Consider the following 19,616-nt stretch of genomic DNA (forward strand, 5'->3'; position numbering starts at 1 on the left):
GTGTGTGTGTGTGTTTTTAAGATCCTTACATGACAGGCATTCTGGCTGCTGCCCAACTCACGCCCTGGACTTTCCAAGTGTCCTCAGATCAATTCTGGTTACGAAACCTGTCCTTTCTTCTGTTCCCCAGGGAGCCGCATACTGGTTGGGCACAGAGGAATGGTGGGAGACCCCAGCTGGGGAACCATCAAGGGAAGAAGGCGGCACAGCGACCAGGGAGTGGTGGTGGTGGGACGACCATGCGTGGTCAGGCAGAGAAGAGGGCACAGACTGGGAAGAGTAGGGTCGGAAGCTAAAGGGGAAAGAAGGCTTCGTGAGCTGAGAAGAGTCTGCGGCAGACTCCAGAATCAGAGGCAGAAGTGGAGGCTGGAGAGGAGGGGGGTGCGCAAGAGGTAGAGATGAGTCTGGCTGGGGAAGAGGCACGGGTGTCTCCCCTCCCTGCTTCGTCTCCCAGAACAAGTAGAGGCATGAAAAGGGCGGAGGAGAGATTGGTGATGCACAGGCAAAGTCTCAGATTGCTGGGAAATAAACTGGGGTGGGGGTGGGGACTTAGGCAGCTGTGGGGTCCTTCAGTCCCAGCACCTGCTTGATGAGAGCAAGACCTACTAGAGAGGAGCTACTGCGCTCATTAGGCCTGAGACTCCTGTGCGGAACGTATTTCTGCTAATAAAGATTGAAGTCCAACTTGCACTAGCTCCCGGCTGGCTTCTGACACCCACTCTCTCCAGAGACCTACCTTGCTGTCCTTCCGGGTGTGGAACTCGGAGAAGCTCCTCTTCATCATGTCCTCCACGCGAAGGGCTTCTACTCTCAGCAGGTTGAGGATCATGGTGTAGGTGAGGCGGAACTGGGACTGCAGCTGGGTGGCTTTGCCCTGGAGGGACAGAGGAGGAGAGTTGGGAGAGGAAGGCAGCAAAGCTGTTTTTCCCAAATGCCCCTGCTCTCACAGGTTTCGCATCGGGGACCTCTGCCTTGCTGCTATGACAACAGGAGGCTGGGTTGGGGGGGGGGGCGTTTGCCTGAACCAGCTACAGGGCTCTTCTTCATGACCTTAAAGCCCTTCTAGGAAGCCTATATACCAACAAGCAGTAATAATAATAAAATTAACAATAATAATAATACTGTATTTTTCGCCCCATAGGGCGCACTGGCCCATAGGGCCAACCTAGTTGTTGTTGTTGGTTTTTTTTTTGGGGGGGGGAAATAAAGAAAAAAAATTATTTCCCCCCCAGGTGTGGGGCTGGGGCAGGGGAAGCCCAAGCTTCCCCCAGCCCCCAGAACAGGCTGCTAGCGGAGAGCTGCGCGAAGCCCGAAGCCTGGGGAATGCTTACCTCCGCGCGCCCCAAGCTTCTGTGTGCAGGCAAGCTCTCTGCTAACTATGGGAGAGCTACGCGACTTCGCGCAGCTCTCCCACGGCTAGCGGATAGCTTCCTGAAGCCTGGAGAGCGAGAGGGGTCGGTGCATTCGCCCCATAGGACGCACACACATTTCCCCTTCATCTTTGGAGGGGAAAAAGTGCGTCCTATAGGGCGAAAAATACGGTAATTTATTATTCCTACCCCGCCCATCTGGCTGTGTCTCCATTGCGGTTTTGCAGGTGTACAGAAAATTGCACCGGAAGCAGTAAATTCAGCTTCTGGAGAATCCCCGTATCTGTTTAAAAGCAGCAGCCAAGTTTCTAGCTCTTATGGCTGAATGGAAGCGATGCCTGCCACTATCTCCAAAGCTAGAGAGAGATGGCTGGCCGATGCTTCTAGGGCACAAGAGCAGGACATTGATGCTGATTTCTTTCTCTTGTGTTGTGCATAGGTAAAGGTAAAGGGACCCCTGATCATTAGGTCCAGTCGTGGCCGACTCTGGGGTTGCAGCACTCATCTCGCTTTATTGGCTGAGGGAGCCGGCATACAGCTTCTGGGTCATCTGGCCAGCATGACTAAGCCGCTTCTGGAGAACCAGAGCAGTGCACGGAAACACCGATGCCTTCCCGCCAGAGCGGTACCTATTTATCTACTTGCACATTGAGGTGCTTTCAAACTGCTAGGTTGGCAGGAGCAGGGACCGAGCAACGGGAGCTCACCCCGTTGTGGGGATTCGAACCGCCGACCTTCTGATCGGCAAGTCCTAGGCTCTGTGGTTTAACCCACAGCACCACCCGCGTTCCTTGTGTTGTCCATAAACTTTGCCTAAATGTGTGTGATGGCCTGGGAATCAGATTCAGTGGCTGAACCTGAGGAATCCCAGCCTGCACAGGAGTCCCCGCCTCCAGGGCCGGCTGAGCCGGGGCTGGGGCTTGAACCTCAAGGGCCCTCACCCGTGCCAGATCCTCAGGAGCAGACACCAGCTGAATCCGCTCTGGCTTCAGAGGGGATCGGGGACCCATTGCCTGCAGGTGCTCCTCTCCCAGCCCTGTCAGGGGAAGGTGAGGTTGCCTCTGGGTCCAGTAACCCTCCAGCCTCTCCTGAGCTGCAGAGGCTCAGGGCAGAGAGGCAGAGGGAACTAAGTTCTCCCAGGAGGAGTGCTCGCCTTAATGCCAGGAGAGGCGAGTCACCTGTGGGCCGGGACCGCCCCTGGCCTCAGAGGAGATAAAGGCCAGTCAGCCCGGTCCCAGGTTGCGGGAGCAACGTCGTCGAAGAGCTGTTCCTGCCTGCACCCTGACCTGCTCTCCTGAGTTCCTGACCACGCCCGACTCCTCGCTTTGGACCTCGTTTCGCCCCTGACGGACAGCCTCCTTACCCTCGACCTAGGACCGGACTTAGACCATGTCGCAGGGTAACCCCCCCCCCCCCCGGGACCAGCACAATGAGGATGATTGCGAGAAAACTCAAATCGGTCTTGGTATATTGGTGGATCATGCCAAATGGTAAAAATCAGCAGAATTTACGCAGAGTGAAAACAATACAGATCTACTCACCTCGCCGAAAATTCACACAAGCATAGAAATGACTTTTAAAAATGGATTGTGCTAAATGAAATATTTACTTATTGCATTTATATCTCACCCTTTCCTCCAAGGAGGTCAAGGAGGAGCGCATAGTCCTCCTCCCAATTTTATCCTCACAACAACCCTGTAAGGTAGGTATGACTGAGAGTGAGTGACAGGCCCCAAATCCCCCAGTGAGCTTCATGGTCAAGCCATGATTTGAACCTGGTCTTCCAGGTCCTAGTCTAACCATGTTGATCAGCTAAAGTAGCTAAGAGCAACTTCCAAGGTCAGAAACCTCTAAATACCAGTTGCCAAGACCAAAGAGATTCTGGTTCTCCTGTCCTCCTTGCAAGCTGTGGATTACATTTAGGCTCAACCCAGAAGGAAAGCTCTTAAGTTACATTATTTCAGCCCTGACACTTTAAAGGACACCCCATTGCAGAATAATCTGGTGCAACAGGGATGGGAAATGGTTTGTGTGCATTTGTGTGCCTAACTCACCAACATCATCCGGTGAAGATCAGCCATCTCAGGCGCTTGGTTTTTGCACAAGATGATCACCATCCCCGTGGTGTCGAGACCTCGGCGTCCAGCTCGGCCTGCCATCTGGATGTACTCAGCTGTGCAAGAAAGGAACATGCACTTAGATGCTAGAATTCCTGCTCCGTGATTGCAGTCATGGGAATGTCGTCTATCACATGATGGTATATGTGGGAAGTGAGGGAGACAGGATGTTTGTGTTGCTGTGTTCCGTGAAGTGGGAACTATTGTCCTTTGTTCTTTCTGTTTGCTGTCTGAAGCTAGAGAGGGAGCCATGTTGCAGTGCTCTGTGTGTGTTTATATGTAAATATAGTAGATTAGCCAAAATGCTGAGTTGCTGAGGTCTGTCACACGCAGACTCTGCGGATCCCTAAGGGTGCCGGTGTCGGTTGGCATCGGTCGCTGGGATGTTTGGGCAGAAGGAAGCTTTTGAAGCTCCCGAATGAACGACCAGGAGGGAGATAACATACCAGTCAGGCATGTGTCCCTGCCAGGGTCCTACTTGAGAATAGGACGAGCTCCTGTCATTAGATGGTTGAAACTGCTCTTCAATAAATAATGGTTGCCAACTAGGAATCTATCCAGGAGGAAAACAGTTCCTGCCTCAGCACCTGGGGGGAATGGCAGCTTGCCACCAGGTGAATCAATGAGCAACACCATGTCCGTATCTTGCTGTTGATACTAGACTTGCCGCTTGTAAGGTGAGACCGGCAGCTGGGAGCTTTGTAATTTATTGCAGGAGGGGAGGAGCAACACTAAATGCACGTCCCCAGTCTTAACATATGGCCAGAAAGGAAGATGAGCAGCCACCAAAGATCTGGCCTCACTCCTCTTTCTCCTGCAGCAAGACAGCCAAGCTATCGCTGCTTAGGTGCCCACCATGAAAGCTATCAAGAAGAGCTTGTTCATCCCGGATCGGAACGGAGTCAGAGGAAGCTGCGCTGATAAAAAGAGAGTTGGAAAAATATATACAGTGGTACCTCAGGTTAAGAACTTAATTCGTTCTGGAGGTCTGTTCTTAACCTGAAACTGTTCTTAACCTGAAGCACCACTTTAGCTAATGGGGCCTCCCGCTACCACTGTGCCACCGGAGCACAATTTCTGTTCTCATCCTGAAGCAAAGTTCTTAACCTGAGGTACTATTCCTGGGTTAGCGGAGTCTGTAACCTGAAGTGTATGTAACCTGAAGCGTATGTGTCAGAGCTGCCTCTAGGTCCCAGCTCACAGAGGACCAACGCTAGGCTGTAGTAATGTACAAAAGTCTTTATTGAAGTTCAGTTTCCATTTCAAAGCCACAGCGTGCAGCCCTACGTCTTAAACCCTAGATCGGCGAAGTCCCGTCTGAGTCTCCTCCCCTATGACACCAGTTTAAGATCCTAGCCCTGCTCCACCTTTTCCGCTGCTTTCTCCTCCTCTGGGTCCTCCTGCCCGCTGGGGCATTCCCCTTTCTGGACTCTTCCGACGCTGAGTCGCTCAGCTCCTCCCCCTCCCTCCGGCGGGCTTTAGGACCCGGTTCCCAATCCTCATTCTCTGCTGTCCCGCGCTCCTGTACATTTGAACTTGCCTCTCGCGCCAGCCCAGTGACCTTTCTCCTAACCGTTACAGTACTTTGGTCACTGCTTCCCTCTTCCGGGACACTGGCCGGATCTGACCTCTCCTCCGTTGTCCGACTTTCTGATGGAGGCATGGTCAGCCCTGCCTTATCTTCTCTCCCTGGTGGGGAATGCACTGGCCCCGATCCTTGGGACTCTTCCCCCCCACTCTGCTCTGGTGGGGAAGCTGGTCCTGATTTCCAGCTACTGCTCTGGGAATCCCTACTGCCCCCTTGCTCCTGCGGCATTCCCCTTGGGAACCCCCTACCCCTGGCCACTGGCACCCCCTTCTGTGAATCTTCTGATTCACTGGAGAGGCTCATGGAATCCCTCGGTCCACTGTCCTCTTCTCCTACGCTCCCCTCGGATTCTTCCCCTTCACTCTCCATCTCCTCTCTTCCCTGTGCCTCTGCTCCTGAGCCCCTGACAGTATGTAACCCAAGGTATCACTGTACTAACAAAGCAATATTCGACAGATGAAAGTACAGTGGTGCCCCGCAAGACGAATGCCTCGCAAGATGGAAAACCCGCTAGACGAAAAGGTTTTCCGTTTTGGAGGTGCTTCGCAAAACGAATTTCCTATGGGCTTGCTTTGCAAGACGAAAATGTCTTGCGAGTTCCTGCAGGTTTTTTTTCCTTCCCCCCCCCCTTTTTCTAAGCCGCTAAGCCGCTTATCCGCTAAGCTGCTAAAAGCCGCTAAAAGCCGTTAAAAGCCGTTAAAAGCCGCTAATAGCGCTAATCCGCTAAGCCGTCAATGGGCTTGCTTCGCAAGACGAAAAAACCGCTAGACGAAGAGAATCGCAGAACGGATTCTTTTCATAGATTCATAGAATCATAGAATCGTAGAGTTGGAAGAGACCACAAGGGCCATCGAGTCCAACCCCCTGCCAAGCAGGAAACACCATCAGAGCACTCCTGACATATGGTTGTCAAGCCTCTGCTTAAAGACCTCCAAAGGAGACTCCACCACTCTCCTTGGCAGCAAATTCCACTGTCGAACAGCTCTTACTGTCAGGAAGTTCTTCCTAATGTTTAGGTGGAATCTTTTTTCTTGTAGTTTGGAACCATTGCTCCGTGTCCGCTTCTCTGGAGCAGCAGAAAACAACCTTTCTCCCTCCTCTATGTGACATCCTTTTATGTGACATCGTCTTGCGAGGCACCACTGTATATGATGTTTGACACGATTGCGAATTGTGAACTCAGGGAGGGGAATTATAAAGCGTAAAAATCGAGATGTGGAAAATATGGAAACAACGAGGAGAGGCAGGACTGAGATGTGGAGATATGCTTCAGAGATCCAGACCACGGGGAGCCCCCCAAAAATAATAATTATAATTTGGACTATAATTTGGTCTTTTTTATTTTAGTTTTTTATTTTAACTGGAGCATTATGATTGGATTGATATTAACTGGATGTTTTTTATTGGAAAATAAATAAAAACGATTTAAAAAAAAGAAAGAAGAAGAGCTTGTTCAACAGTGGAACAGACTCCCTTGGAAACTCTCCTTCACTGGAGGTTTTCAAACAGAGGCTGGGTGGCCAGCTGTCCTGGATGCTTCAGTTGAGAGCTCTGCATTGCAGAGGGTTGGATCAGAAGACCCTTGGGGTCCCTTCCAACTCTACAATTCTTTAAGAAGCTAGAGAATAAAATGTGGGTAGAAAAACCCACAGAGGAACAGGGGGCAGGGAAATGATTAAATATGGAAGGAAAGCAAGCATTAAGGCCAGAGAGGTACATTGCGGTCTGCAAAACAGGTGCGTGTGAAAGTTGCCTGCTCTCCCTCCGCTTTCCCTGTTACCTGGCACCAGATCCCGGAAGTTTGTGCCGTCGTGTTTGCGGATCGTATCAAAGACCACTGTCCTTGCCGGCATGTTCACTCCCATGGCGAAAGTCTCAGTGGCGAAGAGGATCTGAAGCAAGAATAATGGAGAAAAATGGGTGTCAACTTGCTCCTTATGTTTGTCCCCTGCCCACTGTCAGCTTCAGCTTTGAGCTGGTGCCAACAACTGGCCTCAAACTCTTCAGCCCTGACTGGCCAGGCGAGCTGGGAAAGCACTTCCAGAGGCCTTCCACTGCAGAGAAGCAGGTCTAAGTGCAACGGACTCACAACTTAGAGCTGTGAGCACCAAAGTCATAGAATCATAGAATCATAGAGTTGGAAGAGACCACAAGGGCCATCGAGTCCAACCCCCTGCCAAGCAGGAAACACCATCAGAGCACTCCTGACGTATGGTTGTCAAGCCTCTGCTTAAAGACCTCCAAAGAAGGAGACTCCACCACACTCCTTGGCAGCAAATTCCACTGTCAAACAGCTCTTACTGTCAGAAAGTTCTTCCTAATGTTTAGGTGGAATCTTCTTTCTTATAGTTTGGAACCATTGCTCCGTGTCCGCTTCTCTGGAGCAGCAGAAAACAACCTTTCTCCCTCCTCTATGTGACATCCTTTTATATATTTGAACATGGCTATCATATCACCCCTTAACCTCCTCTTCTCCAGGCTAAACATTCCCAGCTCCCTTAGCCGTTCCTCATAAGGCATCGTTTCCAGGCCTTTGACCATTTTGGTTGCCCTCCTCTGGACACGTTCCAGTTTGTCAGTGTCCTTCTTGAACTGTGGTGCCCAGAACTGGACATAGTACTCCAGGTGAGGTCTGACCAGAGCAGAATACAGTGGCACTATTACTTCCCTTGATCTAGATGCAATACTCCTATTGAGGCAGCCCAGAATTGCATTGGCTTTTTTAGCTGCCGCGTCACACTGTTGGCTCATGTCAAGTTTGTGGTCAACCAAGACTCCTAGATCCTTTTCACATGTATTGCTCTCAAGCCAGGTGTCAGCAGAGCACAGCAGAGTATGAACTACACGAACGACGGCTCTGAAGCATAAATTCTTTATTCTTTTACAGCTACTGCAAACTAAAAAATAAGCTAGAAACTAAACACTGGACTGCATGAGTGTTGAATGGCTTTGAATTTATTAATACGGTCACAGACCAGCGTCAACACACACAATACCACAGATGATAAAAAATATCAAAAATACAAGAGACAATATGAATATAACAAGGATTTAAATATAAAAATTAAAAATTAATTGTTAGCGTGCCCCCTGTAATTAACATTTAGGGGTTTGGTCATTATGGGATACCACTTGCTTCCTGCGATTGATTGCAGACGCACAGAATTTAGCTACATTTAATGTAGTCCTGGGATTCTCGTCCTCTAGCAGTAGTTTTAAACTATGGTATTCCGATTCTTTCCTGGACTTTTGCAAAACCGGTGTAATAAAAGTCAAACGTATATCCTCATAAAGACGACAACGTAAATAATACATGTGAAGCAGTTTCAACTTCCAACGAGCCACAAGGACAGACCCCTACTGTGTATGGTTTACCCTCAAAACTGCCCTGAAGTAAGGCAGAAGGGAGAACATTAAATCTGGCGAGGGTAAAAGACCATCTGTATTTGGGTACCTGAAGACCTGACAGATAGTTAGCTGGAGAAAAACCTCTCCCATGGTCCCTTATTGCCGGATGTTTGATCATTTCACTGCATGAGTGTTACAGTTGCTTAAGCAGTCATCTTATCTCTACACAGATAACACTCCGACTCCCACAGAGTCAGGCTGGAGCAGAAGAAGCGATGAGCAGATTCCGCCCCCTCCTTTCTGAAAACATTGTCAGGAGATTCTTGCAATGGGAGGGGTGCAATATCCACATCCACCCCCAACCGTTCAGTTTCTTTTATTTTTATTTTTTTACATTTTCATCTTGCCTTGCCTGCAAAGAACTCAAGGTAGCATGTAGGAGGCACCCCCCCCTTTCATCCTCACCTTTCGGGCATCATCATCATCATCATCATCATTATTATTATTATTATTATTATTATTATTATTATTATTATTATTCCACCCATCTGGCTGGGTTTCTCCAGCCACTCTGGGCAGCTCCCAACAGAATATTTAAAACATCAGACATTAAAAAATTCCCAATACAGAGCTGCCTTCAGGTGTCTTCTAAAAGTCAGATAGTTGTTTATTTCCTTGACATCTGGTGGGAGGGCGTTCCACAGGGCAGGCGCCACCACCAAGAAGGCCCTCTGCCTGGTTCCCTGTAACCTCACTTCTCGCAGTGAAGGAACCCCCATAAAGCTCTCGGAGCTGGACCTCAGTGACCGAGCAGAACGATGGGGGTGGAGACACTCATGGCCAAGTGGGAAGAGGAACCTGCGTCCACTTCAGGTAGTATCCACACTTTAAACCATCATGGCTTCCCCGCAAAGAATCCTGGGAAATGTTAAGGGTGCAGAGCGTTGTTGGGAGACTCACTCAGAGCCACACGCTCCGCAAACTACAGCTCCCGGGATTCTTTGGGGGAAGCCATGACTGCTAAAAGTGGTGTAAGAGTGCTTTAAAAGTATAGTGCGGATGTGACCTCAGTCTGAGTCTAGCACTCTTAACAGCCACACGGCGGCACCTCTCCAAAGTATTAGCTCAGAGGACTCACCTTGACAAGGCCTTTGCTGAACAGCATCTCCACCACTTCCTTTAGGATGGGCAGGATGCCGCTGTGATGAACCCCAATGCCTCGCTTCAAGAGATCCACCATATGAAGGACCTGGAAGAATAGCAACCGGGCTGTTAAAACGCTGTTAAAAAAAGACAAAGCCTGGCAGCCCCTTCCCAATTGCTTTCAGGAAGCTCATCACCATCTTGGATTTCTCTACTGAAAGAGGCTGTCAAGAAACTCCTTGGAAATAGACTTCCGGGTCGGCGCCATCGCCGAATGGCGGACTCCCTCCGAGCTCCGGAGGGAGTCGGCTGGGTAGGGGTCGGGTCCTGCCGAGCCGGCGACGCGGGGACCCTCAAAAACCATGGGCGGAGATGCCCATGGACTTGGTGACTCGGCGGGCACCGTTTGCGCCCCCCCGACCCGCGAAGGAGCCTTTTTAAAGGCTGCGGAGCGGGTGACGGGGGGGGGGTGTGGTGCTGTGAGTCCAATGCTTCCCCTGCATACCATTCGGCGGAGAGCAACGACTTCTTCTTTGAAAATTTCGGATTTGGACTAAAAGGAACAACCCGTGAGTAAATTGATTGGACTTAAAAGGGAAATTTGATCTTTGAATTTGGAGCGAGCGGGGGGAGTGCAAAAAGGAAGTCCGCCCCCCCCTGTTGTAGATGGCTCAACGCAAGGATTTGACAACTAAGATCGAGAGATGAACTTGTTTACCTGAAAAAAAATTTTAACTTCACGAAGGGAAATTACAATAATTGTGCTGGAGGAGAAGACTGATTTGTGGGAACTAAAATGCAACCCCCCCGGGAACCGGGAACGATCCGCTATGAGAGACTGGTGAAGAGACAGAGAAACTTTGACAGCTGTCAAAGTAGCTGTCAAAGCAGGAAAATAAAAGAGAACTTTGTTACGATGGCTTTGCTGGTTAGATTTGTTACAATTTGGACATAAATTATTGGAAATAAAGGCAACAAGTTATTTGACTTTTGGGTCTGATTTTGAAAGAAATTAAGTTACCATATTCCCTCTAGAGGGAGGCTGGGACATTGCAACAGTAGCAACAAGTGGAAAAATACTATGAATTTGAGCAGGATCTGTTATCTCTTGGGAAAGCTGCAAAAACGAAGCATTATTTTGTCTACAGAGGTTTCTATACTAAAGGAGACAATGGATTTATCTATTGAAGAAAGGAAGGGACTTGACGCAAGTTATGTTCCTGAATAACAAAAGCCTCTGTGGAGAACAAGAAGTTTCTGAATTAGAAGGTTTCTGCAGCAGAACAGGAAAAAGCAACCTGAGGAATAAGAGCTGGACCAAATTTGAAGCCGGAGTATTTGGAACATCCAGACTTTAAAAGGACCAAGAAATAGAATTTAAGTTAGACTCTTAAACATAGAGGTCTGGATGGAAGAACAATGACTTTTTCTGAGAGTTTTTTCGAGATTGGACTTTCTGAAATTAAAAGCTATCAAAAGACGGCAAAGTGGAGTTGAGATATAGACGTGGATACACCAGGCTGGCAGTAGACAATGGATGAACTTTGGGGATTGGAACCGGGGAATGGGGGGGGGGGGAGATTTGGAATCCAAAGGCTGTAAAATTATATATTATTTCTTTCTTTTCTTTTTTCATGTTTGTTGTTTGAAAATAGGGGAATTCGTGGAAGGGAAATGGGGTCGATCTTAGGGAATTATATAAAATATAAGGAGAAATGGTTCATTAAGATAAATAAGATAAATTAATTTGGAATAAATGAGTTATTTAAAATTACAAATAAGGTTTTAAAATTTGGGGTAAGAATCTGTGGAATCAATTTAAGGGAAATGGAATACAAGAGGGGGAGGGGGGGGAGTCCGGGAAAGATGCCACTGAAACCAAGTGTAAATCATATTTGTTTTTTCTTTCTTTCTTGCTATCTTTCCTTTTTATTCTGGAAAATTTTTAATAAATATTTTTTTTTTTTTAAAAAAAAGAAACTCCTTGGAAATAACATCTATACAATTCTGGTGGCCATGTTGATGCTTAGGCTTGCGAGACAACTTGGGAGTGGCGGCCATTTTGAAGTCTTAACCCAGGCCTTGGAGGAGTGGTGGCTGTTGAAATCCACTCCAATCTGCTGCCAATCTGCTACTGGGCCAAGGTGCTGGTACAGTGGTACTTTGGGTTAAGAACTTAATTCGTTCTGGAGGTCTGTTCTTAACCTGAAACTGTTCTTAACCTGAGGTACCACTTTAGCTAATGGGGCCTCCCGCTGCCCCACGCTGCCACTGTGCGATTTCTGTTCTCATCCTGAAGCAAAGTTCTTAACCTGACGTACTATTTCTGGGTTAGTGGAGTCTGTAACCTGAAGTGTCTGTAACCTGAAGCGTATGTAACCCAATGTAACATTGTGTTGTTGTTGTTGTTTAGTCGTTTAGTTGTGTCCGACTCTTTGTGACTCCATGGACCAGAGCACGCCAGGCACTTCTGTCCTCCACTGCCTCCCGCAGTTTGGTCAGACTCATGTTTGTAGCTTCAAACACACTATCCAACCATCTCGTCTTCTGTCGTCCCCTTCTCCTTGTGCCCTCCATCTTTCCCAACATCAGGGTCTTTTCCAGGGAGTCTTCTCTTCTCATGAGGTGGCCAAAGTATTGGAGCCTCAGCTTCAGGATCTGTCCTTCCAGTGAGCACTCAGGGCTGATTTCCTTCAGAATGGAGAGGTTTGATCTTCTTGCAGTCCATGGGACTGTCAAGAGTCTCCTCCAGCACCAGAATTCAAAAGCATCAATCCTTCGGCAATCAGCCTTCTTTATGGTCCAGCTCTCACTTCCATACATCACTACTGGGGAAACCATAGCTTTAACTATATGGACCTTTGTTGGTAAGGTGTTGTCTCTGCGTTTTAAGATGCTGTCTAGGTTTGTCACTGCTTTCCTCCCAAGAAGCAGGAGTCTCTTAATTTCGTGGCTGCTGTCACCATCTGCAGTGATCATGGAGCATATACCACTGTACTAACGTAGAAAGCCCTTAACAAAATAATAATACACCCCGTGCCTCACGCTGGCAAAGACAAAGGGTGGTCTCCAATGTTAGTTCTACTCAGAGAAGACCCGATGAAATTAAGGGCTATGGCTCACTTTGGTTTTTTCATTTCAATGGCTCTACCCTGAGAGGAACTGAATTGGATGCAACCTGAAGTACACCGTCTCTTTCTTCCTCCTTCCTGGTATCTACTCCACCTCTTGCAAGCCATGTTTTCCACACCCAGTCCCTTTCCCACTTAACACAAAGAGGCCACAATGCTCTACTCTGCCTTGCAGTCATGATGAGACAGGACAGCCTCTTGAGATAACAGCAGGCATTCAATTTCTGCATTTTCTGGAAAGAAGACATTTTCATTCCAACAAGCTTTCTCAATAGGTCTCTGGCATAGGTGTCAATTTTGTGTGTGTGTGTGTGTGTGTTTTAAACTCAACTTCCCATTACTTTTTGTGCTGTTGTTGGCCAAACGTCCGACGTGGCTTTGTAGCTTCTGATTGAGTGCAGAAAGCTCCTGCAGCCAATCGGAAGCCATGCCATCGTTTTCGAACGATTTTGGGTGTTGAATGGACTCTCAGAATGGATTAAGTTCAAGAACCAAGGTACCACTGTACAGTATAGTCCTCAGATGACATATCAGATATTAAACTAATAAGAACAGGCGCTACCCTTGATCTTAGTCAAAAGGCAAAGAAGCAATATGAAATCAGCTTTTTAAAATTCTATACAGTGGTACCTCAGGTTAAGTACTTAATTCGTTCTGGAGGTCCGTACTTAACCTGAAACTGTTCTTAACCTGAAGCACCACTTTAGCTAATGGGGCCTCCCGCTGCTGCCACTGCGCAATTTCTGTTCTCATCCTGAAGCAAAGTTCTTAACCTGAAGCACTATTTCTGGGTTAGCGGAGTCTGCAACCTGAAGCGTATGTGTGGTGGGATAATGAGCTGCTTGTGCGTTGAAGCTGGATCCCTCAGAGCTCACTCAGTGTAGTGAAGCCCTGCCTTGAGCGGAGCCCTTCAGCATGGCTCCGTCAGTCGCTGGTAGAATCTGACAGTGGGCGTTTGCGGAAACGTTTCCAACATAAAAGCTGTTTCACGGACATGCGCCTCCTGGATTCCCTGCGTGACAGTTTCCGGCGGGGGGTGGGGGTCCTTAAAGGCTGTCCTGATACCTCCTCACTGTTCTCACTGGAAGTATCCCAGAGCCTCCCCTCCGACTCCCTTTCCTTTGGAGCTCCCGCACTCCCCCTACTGGTTCCCTCTTCTGCTGAAGAAGTGTCTCTCCTATTCTCCTGAAGCCTTCTCACCACCTGTCCTTCCGATGGCAGTTCCCTGACATCCACCTCCCCCCCAGGGCCCCCTTCACCCCCTCCCGCCTCTTCTCTTACTGGCGGCGAGGACGGAAATCCCTGGAAGGAACTCCCCTCATCCTCCGAGGTTTCAAACACTTCTAACCACGGCCTTCCGTCTCTTTCCCCCTCTTCCTCTCCTTCGTCGGAATCTGTTTCCACCTCCACTCCCGACTCTGGGAACCCTTCAAACTCCCCTTCCTCATCTGTAGTCCCGAAGTGTTCCCTCCTAAATCTTGCCACTGGTTGTGGTTTCCTAGGGAAACGCCGATGAAACGTTTCTATTAAAATCTCGTCTTTGACTTCCTCTGCCGGTACCCATGTGTTTTCTGACTCTTCCTCCCCCTCCCATTCTACCAAGTATTCCACCTGATTCCCCTTCCACCTGGAATCAATGATCCCTGCCACATCCCTGTTGCGTTCTCTCTCTTCTATGACGGGTGTCCGGGTGACCTCCCTCTCATGTTCCCCCCACTCACATCCCTCTCTGTACGGCGACAGTAATGACCTGTGAAATACTGGGTGCAATTTCATGTGACTGGGCAATCGGAGTTTGAATGCTACTGGGTTGACCTGCTGTATGACCTCAAAGGGTCCCAACCGTTTGGGTCTCAATTTCTTACACCCTCCCTTGAACGGCAGTCCTTGGGTGGATAGCCACACCCGGTTACCCACCCTTATGGTTTCGCCTTCCCTCCTATTTCTGTCTGCTTGCTTCTTATATTCTTCTTTGGCTTTCTCTAAGTTGAGTTGGAGCTGACGGTGGATCGCTTCCATCTCTTCAACAAAATTTTCCGCTGCAGGTACACTCCACCTTTCCCCGCCCTCTCCTGGAAACGCCCGAGGATGACACCCATAATTGGCTAGAAAGGGACTCATCCCTGTGGACACGTTCTCCGCGTTGTTGTAGGCAAATTCTGCCAGAGGTAACCAGTCTACCCAATCAGTTTCTCTGTCCTTTACATAACACCTCAGATATTGTTGCAAAACCCCGTTTGCCCTTTCTGCTTGCCCATTTGTTTCTGGGTGCCTGGCGGTGGAAAAACTTACCTCCACATGCAACATGCTCATTAGTTTCCTCCAGAACCTAGAAGTAAATTGTTTTCCTCTGTCGCTCAAAACCCTCAAGGGGGCGCCATGCAACCTAAAAATGTGCTCCACAAACAACCTTGCGGTTTCTTCCGCTGTCACTGCATGTGAACAAGCTATAAAGTGGCACATCTTAGTTAGTAGATCTACCACCACCATGACCGTGGTTTTCCCTTTGGATCTCGGTAGATCGGTCATGAAGTCTATGGATACCATCTCCCATGGCCTTTCTGGGGTGGGTAAGGGTTCTAATAACCCTGCTGGCGCCAACCTCTCTCCCTTTGCTCTTTGGCACCTGTCGCATCCCCTGACATACTCCCGCACGTCTTCCCGCACCTTGGGCCACCAAAACTCCCTGGTAACCAACCACATGGTCTTGTGCTGCCCGAAGTGCCCCGCCGTGGGGCTGTCATGCAACTGTTTAAGCACCCGCCCTCTTAGCTCCCCATCTGGTATGTAGAGCGCCCCTTTGTAATATAGTTTTCCGTTCTTTTCCTCAAACCCCCCTGCGTTCTCACCTGTCTCCCTGAGTTCCCTAAGTTTTTCTTGGGCATATTCATCGTTTTCAATACCCTCTACCAGTTCTCTTTGCCCCACCAATGCCGCCCCACAAACCCAGTGGTCCTCTGAGATGATATGTCTTTCTTCCGCCCCTCCTTCCCCCTCCAAGTACTCAGGTTTTCTGGAGAGAGCGTCCGCCCTGACATTCTCAGCCCCTGGCACGTAGCGAATTTCAAAATTGAACTTGGAGAACTCTTGCGCCCATCTTACTTGTCTCTGGTTCAATACTCGGGCTGTTCTCCAGTATTCTAGATTTTTGTGGTCTGTCCGCACTTGAACCTTGTGTTGCGCCCCAATCAACAGGTGTCTCCATCTCTTGAACGCTCCGTGGACGGCGAGTAATTCTCTGTCGTACACTGTATAATTCCTCTCAGACTTGTTCAATTTCCTCGAGAAGAAGGCACACGGTCTCCATTCCGACGTATTCGCTCCTGGCTGCAGGAGCACGGCGCCCACCGCTCTGTCAGACGCGTCGGTTTCCACCCTCATCGGCTGCTGCAGATCCACGTGTAAGAGTTGTTCTTCCGAAGCAAACGCCCTCTTTAAACTTTCGAAAGCTCGCTGCGCTTCTTCCGTCCAGACAAATTTCTTCTTACTGCTGAGACAATCCGTGATGGGGGCTGTTAAATGGGCGAAGTTCTTGATGAACTTCCGATAGAAGTTTCCGAACCCCAAAAACCTCTGCACATCTTTCTTAGTTTTCGGTGGCCTCCATTCCAGCACCGCTTGCACCTTGCTAGGATCCATGGCCAGCCCCTTGTCCGACAACCGGTACCCAAGGAATTCCACCTCCCTGGTGTGAAACTGACACTTCTCCAGTTTCACCCACAGCTGGTTTACTTGCAGTTTGCTCAGTACCTCTCGTACATCTCGCACATGCTGCTCTTCATCCTCTGAGTACACCAGTACATCGTCCAAGAACGCAGCGCAGTTCTTGTACAGCAATGGTCCTAGTACGTGATTCATGAATGATTGAAATACTGCTGATCCCGCCTGGAGGCCGAAAGGCATAACGCAGTACTCAAATGCCCCCAAGGGGGTGAACATAGTGGTTTTCCACTCATCTCCCTTTCTCATACGTATCAGGTTATACGCCCCCCTCAGGTCCAGCTTGGTAAAAATCTTCCCTTTTCTCACCCGGGTCAGAATGTCATCGATTCTGGGCATAGGGAAAGTCACGGGTTCGGACACCGCGTTTAGGGCCCGGAAATCCACAATTAATCTCGGTTTGTCCGAGTTTTTTTTGTCCACAAAGAACACTGGGCTACCCCCCACCGCTCGTGACTCCCTGATGAACCCACGCTTGAGGTTTTTGTCAATAAACTCCCTTAGCTCCTGCATCTCCCTGTCAGACATTGCATACACCTTGCCCACTGGCAATTGCGCTCCTGGGAGTAAGTTGATTTGGCAGTCAAAGGCTCTGTGCGGGGGTAGTTTATCTGCTTCCCTTTCGCTGAAGACGTCGGCAAAATCTGCATATTGTCGTGGTACCCTACCTTGATCCATTGCTTCTATCTTTGCTAACGTGGCCTGAGTGCCTACTTGGCCCCCTTTTTCTGTGCAGTGTCCCATACAATGTGCTGACCCAAAGGAAACCACTCTCTGATGCCATCCCACAAGCGGATCATGCAGCGCTAGCCAGCTCATCCCCAAAATGATGGGCGCTCCTCCCAACGTGGCTATATTAAACGCTATCCGTTCCGTGTGTCTTGCCACCCTCATTGTCATGGGGACAGTCTGCTGGTCTACTTCTCCCCCCAACAGCGCCCTCCCATCAATCGTGGTCACCTGCAGGGGATTTTTTAAAGGAATGGTCTGTATCTGATGTGCGGCTGCAAACTCCTTACTCATAAAGTTGCAGGAGCTGCCTGAGTCCAATAGCGCCTTCACTTTTAGTGGGTGTCCGTTTGCCAGCTCCAGCAATACCTCTATTACAAGAGCTGGTCTTGGGGGTTCTGGCGTGGGCACATTTACTGTTCCTTGGCCTGGCTGCTGTGCCCCATCGGTGGCAGCCAGGCGTTGGCTTTTACTTGCTCCTTAGCTCCTTCTCCCTCCTCCCCAACAGCTCCCGCCATTCCTTGCCATTCCTTTCTTTGCGGACAAACTCTGGCAAAGTGACCTGGCTGTTGGCAGAGAAAGCATTTCTTGGCGCCTTTTCCCTCCTTCTTCCGCCCTTCACTGGGGTTTGAAATTGCGCGCGCGCGCGCTGTTCCGATTTCCATCGGCTCTGCTGGCAGAGAAGGCTGCTCTGGCATCTCTGGAATGCGGAAATCCCTCCAACGCTCCCCTTTCCCTTCCCGCTTCTCCAAGGCTCTGGCCTCCTGGCGTGATCCTATGGCCAGCGCTGATTTAGTCAGATGGTCCATAGACTCCGCCCTGGGCCCCCGGGAAAGTTCGTCTTTCACTGCCGAAGATAGTCCTTCTTCGAACAGCATTTGTATCGGTTCCGCTGACAAATCCCAACCTAATTTATGGATCAACATGGTGAACTCAGTCCAGTACTCACGGACAGATCGGTTCCCTTGTTTACACGCCATTAACTGCCTGCGCGCCACTCCCTGCTCAATCTCGCTGGAAAACATCAGATCCATGGCGCGAAAAAACTTCCTTGTGTCCCTTAGGGCTTCATTATTGGCTGCCATTAGTGGCCTCACCCAATGTTTTGCCCCGCCTTCGAGATGGCCAATCACATAAGCAACCCTCGATTCCTCATGAGGAAAATCATCAAACTGCAGATTGAAGGCATATTGCATCTCTGTCCTGAAGGCTTGATAATTCCTAGGATCACCCCCAAACTTCTGCACCAGTCCAGGCACTTTCCTCGAGAGCTGGGCGGCTTTCCCCTTTTCTGCATCATGAGCCCTCCTCTCCTCCAGCCTCGCCGTTTGCAGAGCTAACTGTACCTCCAACATCCTGTACCTTTCTTCCAGGCTAGGACCGGCTGCAGCTGCTCCCCCATCTCCGGCTCCGGCTGGGTTGCTCATGATGCCTCTCTTTGCACAAGCTGCTTTCAGGGACTGTCAGATTGCTGTGGTGGGATAATGAGCTGCTTGTGCGTTGAAGCTGGATCCCTCAGAGCTCACTCAGTGTAGTGAAGCCCTGCCTTGAGCGGAGCCCTTCAGCATGGCTCCGTCAGTCGCTGGTAGAATCTGACAGTGGGCGTTTGCGGAAACGTTTCCAACATAAAAGCTGTTTCACGGACATGCGCCTCCTGGATTCCCTGCGTGACAGTTTCCGGCGGGGGGTGGGGGTCCTTAAAGGCTGTCCTGATACCTCCTCACTGTTCTCACTGGAAGTATCCCAGAGCCTCCCCTCCGACTCCCTTTCCTTTGGAGCTCCCGCACTCCCCCTACTGGTTCCCTCTTCTGCTGAAGAAGTGTCTCTCCTATTCTCCTGAAGCCTTCTCACCACCTGTCCTTCCGATGGCAGTTCCCTGACAGTATGTAACCTGAAGCATATGTAACCTGAGGTACAACTGTATTCTACAACTCCTTGGGACATATGTGGAAGGCGATGAATAAATACTACTGAAGCCATTATCTAGCAGTCAAGTTGTTCCAAGGCACGGCTTTTCCTCCCTGGGCAGCAAAGCTGTTTTGAGGCCTGGTTCCCCTCAGCAACCCTAAAACTGAAGAGACCCCTTCATGCCAAGAGGCCCAGCGCCCTGTGGGCCTCGCCGCAAAGCCAACCACTGGCTGCCCCACTCTCTGACCTGAGGCAGCTGGCGGTCTGTGCCCTTCAGGCGGGAGATGCACTTCTGGAAGAAGACATGGATCTCGCTCTTCTCGTTCGTGGTGGTCAGGTTGACGGTGGTGAGCATGGAGGCGTTGTCGTCGCAGCGGTTGCGGGAGAAGGTGAAGGCCACCACGGGCAGCTGGTCCTTCTTGCGCAGCGTGTCGATAAGGGAGAGCCAGATGTTCTTGTCCTGAGGAGAACGCCACAGGTCAACTTGGCTTGGGGCCTAGGCTGGCATCCTGGACTACAAGTCCCATCAGCCTCCGCTACCATGGCCACACTCACCTATCTT

At 49.7% G+C, this 19,616-nt stretch overlaps 1 protein-coding gene across 1 annotated transcript in view; it reads right to left on the reverse strand.

Moving 5' to 3' along the window:
- SKIC2 (SKI2 subunit of superkiller complex) overlaps positions 1–19,616 on the reverse strand; it is a 54,382-nt gene that overhangs the window by 14,018 nt on the left and 20,748 nt on the right. The window contains exons 16-20 of the mRNA XM_079958260.1: positions 19,302–19,514; positions 9,562–9,672; positions 6,856–6,967; positions 3,425–3,543; positions 737–874 (exon numbers count right to left, since the gene is read on the reverse strand). Coding sequence (XP_079814386.1) covers positions 737–874; positions 3,425–3,543; positions 6,856–6,967; positions 9,562–9,672; positions 19,302–19,514 — 693 coding nt within the window. The remainder of the gene's footprint in view (positions 1–736; positions 875–3,424; positions 3,544–6,855; positions 6,968–9,561; positions 9,673–19,301; positions 19,515–19,616) is intronic.

This window comes from Podarcis cretensis (assembly GCF_951804945.1).
Source record: "Podarcis cretensis genome assembly, chromosome: 2".
NCBI classification, from domain to species: Eukaryota; Metazoa; Chordata; class Lepidosauria; order Squamata; family Lacertidae; genus Podarcis; species Podarcis cretensis.